This window comes from Mus pahari, assembly GCF_900095145.1.
Source record: "Mus pahari chromosome 3 unlocalized genomic scaffold, PAHARI_EIJ_v1.1 3_unlocalized, whole genome shotgun sequence".
In the NCBI taxonomy this organism is placed as follows: Eukaryota; Metazoa; Chordata; class Mammalia; order Rodentia; family Muridae; genus Mus; species Mus pahari.
The window spans coordinates 243,868-260,824 of NW_018391600.1; the positions used below are offsets into that span (position 1 = coordinate 243,868).

A 16,957-nucleotide genomic window follows, 5' to 3' on the forward strand; every position below is an offset into this window, starting at 1 on the left:
TAAAAGACTATGGATACTTACATTTGTTTAATTTTATTTTTCCTCACACTATAGAGAAATGATGAAGAAGCTGTTGTGGATAGAGGTGGAACACGTTCTATTCTCAAAACACATTTTGAGAAAGAAGATTTAGAAGGTGAGACATTATTTTGGTGGGATAGTTGATAACTTTCCATGGGTATTTCAAAGAGAATTGTACATTTTTTAGTTGTGGAGAACTGAGAGTGTTGATACGAAAGTAATGATGCTGTACTGGTATTGCATAGAAATGACTGTTCTGGTACAATCTAGAATACCAACAGGCAGACCTACAAATGGTGAGCAGCCTTTGCTCACACACAGATATGTGATCAAATCATTCAACATTCTGGAGAATATTGGTGGCAGATTTTCAATAATCCCTGTTTTAAGGAATTACAATTAATTAGAGACTGAAAAGGTAAAAAATAGATCTATCATCTATGGTATGCTAGGAAAAGAAGAGCCCCTTGTCAGGGTAGACCATCACCAGAAGAAAATTAAAGGCCGTTAGTCTTACAGTCAGGTATCATAGAAGTTCCTTTTCTATGTGCTGTCTTCAATGAGAAGAACTGCTAATCCAGTGGGTGAGATAGTACAGTCTACTGTTTAGTTGTACATATACTAACTAATGGCAGACTGCAGTTGGTTGGAATGCCAGGTCTGTTTCTTTATTAGCATAAGGCCTTTAAAGTAACTTTCTGCATCTTAATTCTCTCGATTATTAGCACACTAAAAGCAATGTATGCATCATAAGGATTTTTAGAAAGCAGGATACAATAATTCAAAAAAAATGCCTAGAAATAGAGTAAAATAACCAGTGGTTATAACACCACAATTTAATATTCATGCAGAATTAACTTTCGTGTTTTCAACCATGAATTTTGTTCATCTCTTAAATATGAGTTATACACAATATTTGTCATTTGAATGTAAGGTAAAACCTAGATGGTCTTAAGTGCAGGTAGACAGAACTAATTATTCATTGTGCGGAGGAGCAGAATGCTTTTCCAATTTAAACATTGAAAGAGAAGCTTTTAAATTGCAATTATTTTAATAGTGTTTGAATCTTATTTTTAGTTGCAATGATTTCATAGCACGATAGTTGATGCAATATTTGGAAATGACTTTTATCAATACAGATATTGCTGATAATATACATTATATGTAACAGGTATTTTGTATGGTACACAAAAAATAATACCCAGGTCCAAGAAGTTCACACTTGTTCAATGAGCCTAGTTATTTGCTATACCACACATATTTTATTGTATAAATTATAAATAAAAAAACCTTGAAAATCAAAGTTGTAGTGTTTCATATAACAGAATTTTTCTTATATTCCATTTTTTCAATATATATTCAACAATATATTCAACAATATATTCCATTTTTTCCTCAGCATTCTTTGTTTATTCAAAATTAACCATATAAAGAGCATGTGCAGAAATGCTTTTAGTCTTAAAAATAAGGCTTATCTCTCACAACTCGTGATGTTTGGGGCATAATTACATTAATCAGTTTGATTCTAAGTATAGCCAGAACCAAGCAGAACAGGAAAAATTTCAGATATGAAAAGTGGATTTCAGAACTTAAAACAAGACAATAAAAAAATTTCAATTCTTAAAGAACAATAAATTATTAAATAACATTGAATTGTGTATAGAAGAAATAATGAAGCAGTCACCCTTCCATGAGAGAAATCTTTTTAGAATCCCTAGGACAGAGCACAAAAAAGCTGAGGATTGTTTGTAAAACTCCTACACTAAAGATCTCACTTATCTGTCTTTCTGTGTCCTTGTGCTGTGCGGTCCATCACCAAAAAAATCAGAATATACCAACAGAGGCTCCCTGGACATCTCATGCTGATGCATTTTAGGGAAAATGCATCTCCTAAGGTAGTCTTATACAAAGTAAAACAAGAAAGCTACAGTGTATGATGGCAGGCTATTTTATCTTTCCTATGGATTTTTTTTTTCTTGCTTACTATCTCAAAGTTGAAACAAAATGAAAGCATCAGTTCAGAATGTTAAGTTGTTCTTCCTTCATCTTGCTGTTAATATGGGCAAGAGGAGTTGAGCTTAGATAACTAGAAAAGAAAGAGTTTGTGTGGGCAGGGCATTAGATAGACATCATTTCTCTTTACTTCCTGTAAAATACACTGTCAGGTAGAGGTTAGAGAGAGAGGTAGAGACAACCACTCCAAGGGAACATGACATCAGAACCCAGTTAGATTTTTTTCTTTTCTTTAAGTATTAGTGTCATACAAATATACATATATAAATAAAACCTGCTGAATCTATCTAGTGTTGCTCCTATCTGTGTGTTTTTAGGACTAACCACTTACTATAAGTTAATAACTTAGGGGGCTTATTCCTGGGGAAAATTGACTCTCCTTCATTTGGTAGCCATTTACCTGTGACTTTTCATCTGGGGGTGGGACCATGGAGTTCATTAGCATGCTCGACGGTTGTATGATTCTTTAGGTCCAGATTAGGCTGCCATATTGTTGTGATTTCATGGGTGCAGATTCTCTGTCTTATACTGAAGACATAGTCTCTCAGCAGTGTCCCGGTCCTTTGGCTCTTACAGTCTTTCTGCCCCCTCTTCTCTGAGGTTCCCTCAGACTTTAAGTGTAGCCAGCCACCAGATATGGTAGGATTTCAATAGGCTACTGTACTTTCTCTCTTTTTCTTCTTCTTCATTATGGTCTTTCTAGTCTTCTGGCAGCTTCAAACAGCCCTCTATTCTCAGCCCATTGTCCTTCCTTTGGGACTCTGACTAGCTAGATTTTAAGGAGTCAATTTTATTCAGTCAGTAGTAACCTGATAAAATTTCACACTTACAAAATAATCATTATGAATTTAGGAACAATAGGCGTTTGGTTTTATATGTAGCTCCATAAGTAGGTACTGATTTTAAACTGGGAGAATACAGTTACTGCAATAATAGCATGGGTTTAGATTTTGCATATAATTTAAATCTATTTGCCTTTGCTTTGATGCATTTTATAGTCATGCTAAGTTGGTTTTTGGTTTTAGGAAGTCCAGTGATCATGCTTGACAAGTTATGTTTATCTTTCCTTAAAAATGCCCCAAGAAATCCAACACGAAAAGAAGTAAGCCTAGAAATATGTCCAATTTCATGGAAAAGCCATCTTGGAGTTAAATATTTGTGTGACTAAGCCACACACAGATACATGAAATTAATACTTAATAATTCACAAAGAATTACAGTAAAAACTGAATTTTTCTTCTAGATATAACATATTATTGAAAGATAATGTAATTGATATAGCTACATTATTACATACATTTTCTGGGCTAAACATTATAAGGGAATATAGAATGATTATGTATTTACAATTATTAATTATATTTTACATGTAATTCATAATCATAATTATTAACTATTTTTATTAAGAAAATGAAATTTACAACTGGTAGGACACAGTAGATTGTTCAGCCTTGGCATCTGTGAGTAGGTGTTTTCATCTAGAGCTGTGGTTCTCAACCTTCCTGATGCTTTGTGATGTCCCCCAACCATAAAATTATTTTTATTGCTACTTTACAACTCTAATTTTGCTACTGTTATGAAATATAATCTAAACATCTGATATGTGACCTGCAAAGGGATTGTGACATACAGGTTGAGAACTACTGCCTTAGAAGGTCATGACTATATTTAAGTCTTTTCTGATGAAAATTGGTCATAAAAACAAAGATGCCATTACATTAAACTTTAAAATTTTTTTTTCAATTTTAAAAATAGAAAACAGATATTATTTGTATTGGTTGTTATTTTTCCTATCCATGGGCAGGTACCTGTGCTAGTAAACGGTCTATAATCTATACACAGGCTTAAGAGACCTGGATGTACCTGGTTAGGTAATGCAAGAGTGAAATTCAGGATGAGGTAGTTAGCCTTTCCCTTTGTGTAATGGAAAATACTGTGACTTTAAGGAGCACATTTAGTGATGCAGACAGCATAGACTAAATACATTAAATGGAGAAGAGTTAGGACTGATGTCACAGACAGATGCATTTTATAAATGAGAAATTATAAAAATTTTTTATTTAAAAGTTGTTGNTTGCTAGAATTTATGTATATCGTAGCTACTAGAACTATCAGCATAATTTAGCATTCTGAATGCAGCTAGTAGAAATGCCAGGTGTTTAAAAATATCTTAGAAATCTCAGGTACAATATATTTAGTGGAAAATAATCACCTTCCCAAAAACAACAGCTTGGAGTAAAATATTATATTAGTTACATTATTCATGTGTATTATATATTCTCATGAGTGACAGCTGTATGATTTCTTGCTTTCCAAATTTCAAATCTCTTTTTTGTTTGTTTGTTTCACACGTGTTTTATAGTGTTATTATCTCTTCTATTATCTAAAACCAAGATGATACAATTTAGAAGTTTTGCATACTTATTTTTGGACATCATGCTGTCTCTAAATTCTCTGGGTTGATGTTAGTGACATCTTTTTCTTTTTTTCAATTCTTTTTCTATTGGTTATTTTAGTTATTTACTTTTCAAATGTCCCTCTCCCCTGTTTCCCCTGCTCAAATCCTCTGTTTCATCCCCCCTCCCCCTGCTTCTATGAAGGTGCTCCTCCACTCCTCCATCCACTCTCGCCTCCCGCCCTGGCATTCCCTTACACTGGGGCATCGAGCCTTCACAGGACCAAGGGCCTCTTCTCCCACTGATGCCAGATAAGGCCATCCTCTGCTACATATGCAGCTGGAGCCATGGGTTCCTCCATGGTTGGAGATTTAGTCCTTGGGAACTCTGGGGTGGGGGTGGAGGGCTGGTTAGTTGATATGGTTCTTCCTATGGGGTTGCAATCCCCTTCAGTTCCTTCAGTGCTTCCCCTAACTCTTCCATTGGGGTCCCTGTACTCAGTCTGATGGTTGGCTTCAAGCATCCATATCTGTATTGGTCAGGTACTAGCAGAGCCTCTCAGGGGACAGCTATACCAAGGCTCCTGTCAGTAAGTGACTCTCGGCATCAGCAATAGTGTCAGGATTTGATGTCTGCAGATGGCATGGGTCCTTAGGTGGCAGTCTCTGGATGGTCTTTCCTTCAGTCTCTGCTCAACTCTTTGTCCCTGCATTTTCTTTAGAAGGTACCATTCTAGGTTAAAATTTTTGAGATGGATCGGTGGCCCCATCCCTCAACTGGGGGCTGTGCCTATCTACTGAAGGTGGTATTTACAAGTTCTATCTCCCTTTTGTTGGCTATGTCAGCTAATGTCATCCCAGTTGGGTTCTGGGAACCTCTTGCTTCTGTGGAATCTGGGACTTTCTAGTGGCTACCCCCCAGTTCCTCATCCCCACTACTACATACCTCTGTTCAATTTCCTGACCTCCCCCCCCCGTCTTCTCCCACACCTGCTTCTGCCTCACTTTTCCCTCCCTCTCCTGTCTCCTTAGTGACATCTTTTCTTCTGCCCCTTTTCTATTCCTGCTGATTTACTCCACTTGGTCATCTGCTCTGTCACTCCCATTGTGTCTTTCCAGCCCTCCAGCCTTCTTAGCAACACAAACATGTCCTTTATAGGCATTCTTCTGCTTCATGAGGCAATACCTAGTGAAGGATATCAAATCTCCATAGTTAGAAAACCTCTGGATTGTGATTAAAGCAAACCTCAGTACAACTGAGGTTGACCAGTTTTACTTTTGTTTTCCATGTCAGTTTGGGAGTTAGTACAGTTTAAAGTGTGAGATAACAAAGGGAAAATAATACTTTAAAATGTATTCTAAGCACCTTCTAACACATATGTAGGTTTTATAGTTAAATTTGAATTTTATGTAACTACTGCATGCTTTAATCATGATAACTTTACTATGCATGTCCATGTAATGTTTTAATTTATTATGTCATTTGTTAAATCTGTGGATCTCTAGAAGTAGATATTAGGATGACCCATGAATATGTCCCTTTAAAAACAGGCATAGGCTAGTGAGATGAATTTGGAGGGTAAAAGTGCTTGCTGTTAAGACAGATGATTCATGATAGAGCTACAGGACCCAGCTGGTAGAAGGAGAGATCCAGTTCCTGTTGTCCTCTGATCTCCATAGGAGAATTGTAGCCTATACATATCACACACTCACAGGCATGCACACTCGGACATGTACATATTAGAGAAATGCATTCACAAATGTAACAAAAGAGAACTAAGTCAGTGATTTCCTTATTTGTCAGTAGTTTTGCCTTACAGTGGTTCACATCTGTGTGCCATGTAGTCACTCTTTTCAGTGGAAAGGAGCTGTTACCTACAGAAACACTTCCCCTGTGTCATACCATACTTAGCCACACTTAGAATGAATACTTTTTGATTTCTTCCTCATTTATTTTCTTTGCAATATCTGTCACAGTTATTCTCCAATGAGAATCATTTATGCCCCATTTCTTTTAAAACTGCATCTTATATTTATTAAGCCTTTATAACTTAAAATTTTTGTTCCAAATACTTCTTGTCCACTGCTCTTGGTAGTGTAACTTATCATCCCAAAAGTTAATGGTATCAAACAACAACTGCTCTGTTTTGGTTATCATCTGTACTAGCTAGTTTTGTTGCCATCTTGACCTACCTGAGGAGAGAAATCCTCAATTGAAGAATCGCCTGGATCAGTGGTCCTGTGGGGATGTCTGTGGGTCATTTTCTTTATTGATTATCTATGTGAGATGGCCCAGACCATTGGGTTGCTCCATGCCCAGGCAGGTGCAACTGAACTGTATAAAAAGACTAGGTTAGCATGAGTCAGGGAGTATGATAGTGAGGAATCTTCCTCCATGGTCTCTGCTGCATGTCCTGCCTTCAGGTTGCATCTTTGCGATTCTGCCCTAGCTTCTCTTGATGATGGGATTATAAAATGTAAAATGAACTAAACCCTTTCCTCTCCAAGTTGGTTTTTGGTTAGTTCACAGCAACAAAAAAAGCAAACTAGGGTATTATTTATAGATAATTGGTTTGAGTGGAAATCTACTAGTTCTTCCTTCTGTCCTAAATCAGCTGACTCCCGCTTCTGTTGGCAGCTGATGGTTTGTCAACTGAAGCTGACTGGTTAGTCTTCAGCCTCACAGGAGACTGGTTGATTACTCTGCAACACCTGGGCCACTATTACGTTAGTATGTCTTGCAGGCAGGTCACTGTTGTGATTAACAGGATTTGTAACAGGAAAATCTACTTTCTTACATGTATTTTTTAGGATGCTTCTCTTGTATAGGTTTCTGTATAGTTTCTCAGAGGCCTTCAGTGTAGTTGGCCTTTCCTATATTTCTTCCTTTACCCTTATTCTCTATTCCTTTTCCTATTTAATCTCCTACTCTAATTTCCCCATTATCTTCCCCAAACACTACATTCTATTTCTCTTTTTTGAGAAATTCTCTCCTCCTCCCTAGTCTATTAATAGGTACCTAACCCCTGTGTGTGTGTGTGTGTGTGTGTGTGTGTGTGTGTGTATGTGTGTGTGTGTGTATGTGTATCTATATATCATCTATATCTATATCTATGTCATCTATATCTATATGCAGTTTATAAGCTAACATTCATACATATTAGAAAACATGCAATATTTGTCTTTCTGGGTCTGGGCTATCTCACGCAGTATGATTGTTTCCGGATTCATCAATTTATTTGCCAATTTTATAATTTCTAGTTGAATAATATTGCATTGTATAGATGCATAACATTTTCATCATCTCTATCGATCAGTTGGTGGACATCCATGCTGCTTATAATGTCTGCCTATTATGAGTAGAGTAACAATGAAAATGGATGAGCAGCTATTTCTTAAGTAGAGTCCTTTGGGTATATATCTGAGAGTTGTATGGCTAGGTTATGCCTTATTACCTCCTAAGCTAGTTGCAGGTTTTGACTATGTCTCTTTTAATAAGCAACTGTGAGGCTTTCAAGATTTCTACTTTCTAACTACTATATTCAGTAACTCAGCTTATCTTTGGTAATGATTTCAAATGTGGACTAAGGGCAGATAAATGATACCAGTACTCATTTTTATATTCCTTTTTACTTTAGCAAAACAGCACAAGAATCAACCATGTAGTCATGTGATTACATTGTTTTACTGCACACACACATGAATTCAAATCACATTCTCTCTTTTTGTCCCTATTGCTTTCCCTCACCAAAGACTTTCTGTTGGATTAGAATTTTTGATACATTGTAATAAATGATACTTTGTGTTTTCTGAGATTTTTAGAGTTTCCAGTGTGTTAAAGATCATATGCCTATTCAGCTTAATGTATGTATATGACTATTTCCCATGACTGACATTTCTAAATTAGCAACCCAATAATTATGTACTAGTTATGTGGTATAGCCTTTTCACAGAATAAAATACAATTCTCTTCTTGAGTACATGGCTTGATGTCTTTCAGGCTAGAGTTTAAAAAAAAAGTTTAGTTTTTAAATATAAGTATTAACTTTAGTTACCAAATGCATATCTTTCTCCATTGTGCAATGTAAACATTACAAATGATTAAGCCTTTGCCACATCAAGATCTGCTTCAGTACTAGTGTTGTTGGATAATTAAAATGTTTATAATTTTGATTTTCCTAAACATATAAGTAGTGACCTAATTTAAGTGTCAAACCAAAATTAAACAAGTTTTGGTCACAAAAGTAATATTGTTTTTTTTATTGAGTTCTTTGTTCCCTCTATGGAAAAATATTTTCTCTTTGCTAATATATGCATTAAAAAAAAAAAAACAACTCTGACTTTTTGTGGGGAGCACTTTTCCCAGTCCATGGCTCTTTTCTCTTTACACATGTTATTCTCAAAACTCATTACGAATTACGTGTAATCTTCTACAGTCTTTAATTTTTCATCTAAAACAAAGGCCCAAATAGGGAAGGGTTTTATAAGATTTTAAAGACTTCATGAAGAAAACACTCTTTGGCACAATTCTACAAGGAATTAAGTAGACTAACCACGTGACTAGCTTTCAGCCCAAACTCTAGGGATAATTGGCTTTGCCATACAAATAATATGTTTATTAGTTTTTATGGGACAGAAGTTTTTGATGAAAACTTTTTTACATACAATATTTTTGATCATTTTCCTCCCCTCCTCCAGCTCCTCCCAAATCCTCCTTCCCACTCAACTTCATTCTCTCTCACAACAAAAACAAAGACAGAAACTAAACAAAACCCAACAAAACAAAAATATTAGCAAAATAATACAAGCACACACACACACACAAAGTCTGGTTTGTGTTGGCTAACTACTTTTTTTTTATTAATTAATTTATTTACTTTACATCCCAGCATGAGCCCTGGCTCCTCCCAGTCCCCCTTCCCAGTTCCTTCCCCTCACTCCCTCTCTCCTTTCCCTCTGAGAAGGGGGAAAAGGTAATACTCCCCCACTGCCAGAACCCAAACTCAACTTTAGATGGGCCAGCACAAAACCAGAAACACTTTATCTGATAGAAGAAAGAATAAGAAATAACTTTGAATTCATTGGCACAGAAATGACTTTTGGAACAGAAAACTGTTAGTACAGGCTCTAAGATGAACAATTAATAGGACCGTATCAAACTGGAATTCTTCTGTGAGGCAAAGGCTACATCAGTCAGACGAAGTAACAGCCCACAGAACTAGAAAAGAATTTTATCAACATCATGTATAAAATAGAGGGCTACTATCTGAAATATAAAAAGACTTAAAAAAAAAAACCTAAATATCAAGAAAACAAATAACCCAAGTTTCAAATGGGCTACCCAAGTAAGCAGGATTTGCAGTAGAAGGTCAGCAAATAGCTGAAAACAAAGAAATGCTCAACATCATTAGCCATCAGGAAAACGCAAATTAAAACTACTTTGAGATTTCATCTTACACCTTTCAGAATGGCTAACATCAACAAAACCAAACAAAGCAACAACAAATTCTATAGCTATATATACAAAAAAAGGGTTCATCTTACGGCAAAGACACTGTCTCAGGTGTGCTCATTGTTCCTCTGTTCACAATAGACACAAATTTGAAATGACCTGGATGTCCCTCAACAGAAGAATGGCTAAAGTAATTGTGATACATTTACACATGCAGTATTACTCAGCCATTAAAACACATGAAAATTTCAGACAAATGCATGGAACTAGAAAAAAAAAATTGCTGTGTGAGGTAACCCAGACCCAGAAAATATTTGCTTATATGTGGATATTTGCTACTAGGTCAATGATAACAGGCTACTATCTGTAGAACCATACAGGTTAGATATAGATTAAGGGACTAGGGGTGGGGGTGGACAGATAGATCTCTCTAGGAAAAGAAAATAGTTGAGGAGGGCTGGAACCAGAGGATAGAGGGGGGAAAGAAGGGGGCAAGAGAGGGAATATGAGGAGAGACAGCTAAAATTAATGGCCATTTGAGAGGTAGTATAGAACATAATACAGTAGAAGTTTCCTAAAACATACATATACGAAGGCAATCTAAATGAAATTTTCAAATAATGGGGGGGGGGGAGAGAATTTCATTTAGATCTAATTGAAGTGTCAGCTAAAAGGGTCCCATGAGAATCCCCCCAATAGCCCAGGCTGTTGTCAAGACAGGTTGCTTTCCATAAACTAACAACTGCAGGAACCCATTGTCAAAGACAATATCACACAACTCATTCAACATGGAGGGATTGAGCTCTATTGTCTTTGATATAGGAATTTACTATGCAAAGACCAACACAGCCGCAAACCTTTTGATATGTAGTGGCATCCTGTCTGCAAGATATGTTAGTATAATGGAGTTACACAGCTTACGGGAGTAACCAATCTCTGATTTAACTGAAGGCTAAATCCAGTAGCTAAACCTCATAATCAACACTGCTTGGGTGATCATGAACCTGAGACTAGGTAGCCCAGGGACCTAGGGTTAAACCAAATGCTACTTCCCTTTCTTTCTTTCTTTCTTTCTTTCTTTCTTTCTTTCTTTCTTTCTTTCTTTCTTTCTTTCTTTCTTTCTTTCTTTCTTTCTTTCATTTTACTGAAGCAATAGAATGACTCGTAATGACATTCTGCTGTGCTCATAGATCAGTGCCTTGCTCTGTCATTTGCAGAGAAGCTTCCTCCTGCAGCAGATGGGAAAAAAAAAATACAGAGACCACAGCCAGAATTTATGGAGAGTGAGAGACCTTTGAACACTAAAGCCCCAAACATGATGAAGATGTCTCCATGAAATCCCTCTTCCCGGGGCTCAGGAAAAATCTCTGGAAGAGGAGACAGAAACAGTGTCAGAGCCAGAGGGATGGATGACTCCAAGGAGAAAGGGTCCTTTAAACAAAATGCTAAGCACATATGTAAGTTCCCAGAGACTGAGGTAGCATCATGCACAGGTCCTCTGTGGCTCTGCTCCTCATGGTGCCCTAGAGCTGAAAGGATAAGTTGACACTTGCCCCCATCTCTAACCCAGCTGTCACCAATTGATAACCACTTGTGAATGAAAATTTAGTTTCACCCAAGGGAATTTCACTCAGGAAATAAACTACTCTCTTTTTTAAAGCATTTTTTTTTTTTAAATTCACTTTACATCCTGGTTGCTGCCCGCACTCCTGGTACCGTCTCATCTCAAACAGGCTGTCCTGCCATTCTCTCTTCCTTTCTCCTCTGAGAAGGTAGAGGCTTCCTCTGAATATTCCCCAACCCTGGCACATTAAGTTTCTGCAAGGCTAGGTGCATCCTCTTTGGGGCCAGACAAGGCAGCCCAGTTAGGGGAAGATATTCCGCAAACAGGCAACAGCTTTAGGGACAGCCCCCACTCCAGTTGTCGGGGAACTCGCATGAAGACTGCGCTACACATCTGCTATATTGTATGTGTGACAGGGGTAGGGGGAGTAGGTCCAGCATGTGTGTCCTTTTTGGTTGGTGGTACAGTGGCTGAGAGCCCCCAAGGGTCCAGGTTAGTTGACTCTGTTGGTCTTCCTGTGGAATTTCTATCCATTTCTGAGCCTTCGACTCTTCCCCCAACTCTCCCATAAGAGTCCTGAGCTCCATCCAATGTTTGGCGGAAGGTATCAGCAGCATCTGTCTGAGTGAGCATCGGTGGAGCCTCCCAGAGGACAGTTATGCCAGGCTCCTGTCTGCAAGCATAACAGAGTATCAAGAATAGTGTCAAGGATTGGTGCTTACACATGGGAAGGGTCTAAAGTTCAGCTAGTAATTGATTGGCCATACCTTCAGTCTCCACTCCACCCACTCCCCGAATTCCTTTTACAGGATGAGTTTGGTCAAAAGAGTTGCGGGTGGGTTGGTGTTCCTGTCATTCCAATGGGGTTTCTGCCTGGCCACAGGAAGCAGCTTTTCAGGTTCCATATCCCTACTGCTATGAGTCTCAGCTTTTCCAATCCCAGGTCTCTGGCATGTCCTTGAGATGCCCTCCAATGCTCTCTCTATGCTGGATATTTCTATTCATTCTTCTGACTCTCTGGCCTTGTCTCCTGTCTCTCCAGACACCTGATCCTTAAACCCATCCCATTTCCCCCTCCCTCAATCTGCTTCCTATGACTGTTTGACTCCCCCTTCTAAGTTAGATTCAAGCCTTCCTTCTCGTTCAGCTTATTTAGGTCTATGGAGTGTAGCATGGGTATCGTGTACTTCATGGCTAATACCACTTATAAATGAGTACATACCATGTGTGTCCTTTAGGGTTTGCATTACCTCACTCAGAATGATATTGTCAAGTTCCACCCAATTTGCCTGAAAAATTCTTGATGTCTTCATTTTTTAAGGCTGACTAGTATTCCATTGTATAGATAGATGGTCTACATTTTCTTTATCTATTATTCAGTTGAGGTACATCTAGGTTGTTTCTAGTTTCTGGCTAGTATGAATAAAGCTGTCATATACATAGTTGAACAAGTGTCCTTGTGATATAGTGATTATATTTTGGTTATCTATCCAGGAGTAATATAGCTGGGTCTTAAGGTAGAACTATTTCCAGTTTTCTGGGAAATTGTCAAATTGATTTCCAAAGTTGTACAAGTTTGCATTCCCACCAGTAATGGAGGAGTGTTGCCTTTGCCAAAGGGTTTTTTAGCATTTAATGAGATGACTATGTGATTTTTTTCTTTTGGTTTATTTATATGGTGTATTACATTGATGCATTTTTGTGTATTATATTCCTGGGTTCAGATTGTGAGGATTTTATTGAGTATTTTTGCATCAATGTTCATAAGAGAAATTGGTCTAAAATTTTATTTCTTTATTGAGCTCTTATATGGTTTAGGTATCAGGATGACTCTGGCCTCACAGAATGAGTTTGACAGTGTTCCTTCTGTTTCTATTTATGGAATAGTTTGAGGATATTTCTTATGAAATATTGGAATATTTCAGCCCTTATTTTTATTATTTCCTACCTTCTATGCCTCTTCAGCATGTTAATTCTTTATTTCTAGAACTTTTAGATATACCTTTAAATTGCTAATGTGAGAACTTTCTAATTCTCTATGGAGACACTTAGTGCTATGAACTTTCCTCTTAGCACTGCTTTCATTGTGTCCCATAATTTTGGTTATGTTTTGCCTTCATTTTCATTGACTTCTAGAAAGTCTTTAATTTCTTTATTTCTTCCCTGACCCAGAGATCATTGAGTAGAGAGTTATTCAGTTTTGAAGAGTTCGTGGGCTTTCTGGTGTTTCTGTTGTTGAAGTACAACTTTAATCTGTGATGGTCTGATAAGATACAAGGCATTATTTCAATTTCTGCTGAGGTTTGCCTTATGATAGACTATATGGCCAGTTTTGGAGAAGGGTTCTTGAGGTGCTGAGCAAAAGGCATTCTTTTGTGTTTGGGTGAAGTATTCTGTAGATGTCTGTTAGGTCCATTTGATTCACATCTGTTAGTTTCATTATTTCTTTCTTTAGTTATTATGTTGATTGGTAAGAATGGAGTGTTATTGGATGTGATTTGATTTAAGCTTTAGCAATGTTTCATTTACAAATGTGGGTGCTCTTGTGTTTGGGGCATAGATGTTAAGAATTGAGATATCATTTTGGTAAAATTTTCTTTGATAAGTATGAATTGTTCTTCCCTGTCTCTTTGGATTAATTTTGGTTGAAAGTCTATTTGATTAGATATTAGAATGGCTACTCCAACTTGCTTCTTGGGTCCATTTGCTTGGAAAACCTTTTTCTAGCCCTTTACTCTGAAGTAATGTTTATCTTTATTGAATAGGTGTGTTTCTTGTATGCATCAGAATGATGGATCCTTTTTTTCATTTCCATTATTAGCCTGTGTGATATTATTGGGGCATTGAGTCCATTGGTGTTGAGAGACATTAAAGATCAGTGGTTTTTAATTCCTGTTATTTTGGTGTTGTTGTTGTTGCTGTTGTTGTTGTTGTTCTTGTTTTTGTTGTTGTTGTTGGTGGTGGTGGTGTGTGTGTGTGTGTGTGTGTGTGTGTGTTTCCCTTGTTTTTGCTTAGATAGAATTTTAGATAGTGCTTTGCTCAACTCTTTGGGTTGGAGCTTTCCTTGTAGTATTTTTCCATAGGTCTGGATTTTTGGATACATTATTGTTTAAATTTGGATTTGACTTGAAATTATGTTGTTTTCTCTATTTATAGTGATTGAGAGTTTTGCTGGGTAATCTATGGGTTTTTAGATATTGCAAGATATTTGCCCAGGCCCTTCTAGCTTTTAGAGTTCCTATTGATAAGTTGGGTGTAATTTTAATAGGTCTGCCTTTGTATGTTACCTAGTCTTTTTCTCTCGCCAATTTTATTTGTTTGTTTGTTTTGTTTTTTGTTTTTTGAGACAGGGTTTCTCTGTATAGCCCTGGCTGTCCTAGAACTCACTCTGTAGACCAGGCTGGCCTCGAACTCAGAAATCCGCCTGCCTCTACCTCCCAAGTGCTGGGATTAAAGGCGTGTGCCACCACGCCCAGCCTCTCGCCAATTTTAATATTCCTTCTTTGTTCTAAAGATTTTGTGTTTTGATTATTGTGTATCAGGAGAATTTTATTTTCTGCTCCCATCTAATTGATGTTCTTTAAGCTTCTTGTATGTTTATAGGCATCTTTTTATTTAAATTGGGAAATTTTTCTTCTATGATTTTATTGAAAATATTTTCTGGACCTTGGAGCTGTGACTCTTCACGTTCTTCTATTCAAATTATTATAGGTTGGCTCTTTTCTTGGTATCCCAGAATTCTTGGATGTTTTGTGCCAAAAAATTTGTAGATTTAAAGATTTTCTTTATGTAGCAGAGGATGGCCTAGTTGGCCACCAATCCGAGGTGAGGCCCTTGGTCTTGCGAAGATCATATGCCCCAGTACAGAGGAATGCCAGGGCCAGGAAGTGGGAGTGGGTGGGTTGGGTAGCAGAGTGGGGGGAGGGTATAGGGGCTTTGGAGATAGCATTTGAAATGTAAGTGAAGAAAATATCTCATAAAAAATGATTTTCTTGACTGATGTATCAATTTCTTCTATTGTATCTTCTACACCTGAAATTCTCTCTACCATCTCTTGCATACTCTTATTGATGCTTGCGTTTGCGGTTTCTGTTCTCTTCCATAGGTTTACCATCTCCATGATTCACTCAGTTTGTATTTTCTTTATCATTTCTATTTCCACTTTTATGTCTTGAGCAGTTATACTTATTTCCTTCACCTGTTTAATTGTATTGTTTTGTATGTCTTTAAGGGATTTATTTGTTTCCTCTTTAAAGCTTCTACCTGATTGTAATTTCTTGTGTTCATTTCCTCATTACAGGCCTCTATCATCTTTATAAAATTAAATTTAAAGTCATTTTCTTGTGCTTTGGTTCTATGAGGATGTCCAGGGCTTGCTCTAGTAGGATACCTGTGCTCTGATGGTGTCATATTGCCCTGACCTTTGTTAATTGTGGGTTTTTGTTTGTTTTGTTTTTGTTTTGAGGCCTTTAAGCCATCTAGATGGCTTTAGTCCTGGATGTTCCTGTTGTAGTAAGCATCAGGAGGGGACCTATCCTTGATGATCCTGATGTGGGTAACTTTGGGCTGTATAGTTCAGGATCAGCAGATCTGATAATCATGGGAGGAGAGGTGGTGGGAGAATGGAGGTCTGGCTGGGATAGCTGGCTGCTCAGGGCAGGCAGCTGGACATGCCCCAGAAGATTCAGCAAGCATGGAAGATGGGTTCAGGAAGGGAATCTCCTGAATGGTTATGGCCAGCATGTCTGGTCAATGTGGGTGGAGTGGTGGTGGGAGGATCAACAAACTACTTTTAAGGGTCGGCTGCATGCTTGGTAGTAGATAACCAACAGAAAACAAACTTGACTTCATCTTGGAAATTCCTTGTCTCAATGTTGTGTAGGGGCTTTTTAATTTTTCTTGTTGTTGTTAATTTAATTTAACTTTATTAATTTTAAATTCTGACCAGAATCCCCCTCTTCTCTCTGCTGGTCCCCCCCCTCTCCTCTCCATCTCCCCTCTTTCCTTTCTTTGTCAACTCCTCAATGGCCAGCCTCAGTGGAAATTAACCAGCCATGGCATATTAAGTTGCAATAAGTCTAGGCACCTTCTCTTCTTTTACGGATAGACCAAGTAATCCATTAGGGACAAAGGGACCCAAATTCAGGCAACAGAGTCAGAGACAGATCCTGCTCCTAATGTTAGGAGTCCCACAAGAAGATCAAGGTATACAACTGTAACATTAGTGTGGAGGGCCTATGTCAGCCCCATTCAGGCTCCTTTGATGGTGCATCAGTCTCTATGGACTCAGGTTGGTTGATTCTATAGGTTTTCTTGTGGTATCCTTTACCCTTCTGGCTACTATAATCTTCTCTTCCTCTCTTTTGTGGGATTCCCCAAGCTCCACCTAATATTTGGCTGTGGGTTTCTGCATCTGTTTCCATCAGCTGATCAGTAAAGCCTCTCTGATGATAATTGGGAAAGATGCCTGTTGCATATAATTTTTAAAATCCATGATACCTCTGGCTAGACT

At 37.7% G+C, this 16,957-nt stretch overlaps 1 protein-coding gene across 1 annotated transcript in view; it reads left to right on the plus strand.

The window, feature by feature from the left end:
- LOC110314593 (sodium-driven chloride bicarbonate exchanger-like) overlaps positions 1-16,957 on the plus strand; it is a gene marked incomplete at its 3' end in the record, with an annotated part of 143,464 nt that overhangs the window by 114,776 nt on the left and 11,731 nt on the right. The window contains exon 2 of the mRNA XM_029534603.1: positions 55-136. Within this exon, the coding sequence (XP_029390463.1) occupies positions 55-136 (82 nt within the window). The remainder of the gene's footprint in view (positions 1-54; positions 137-16,957) is intronic.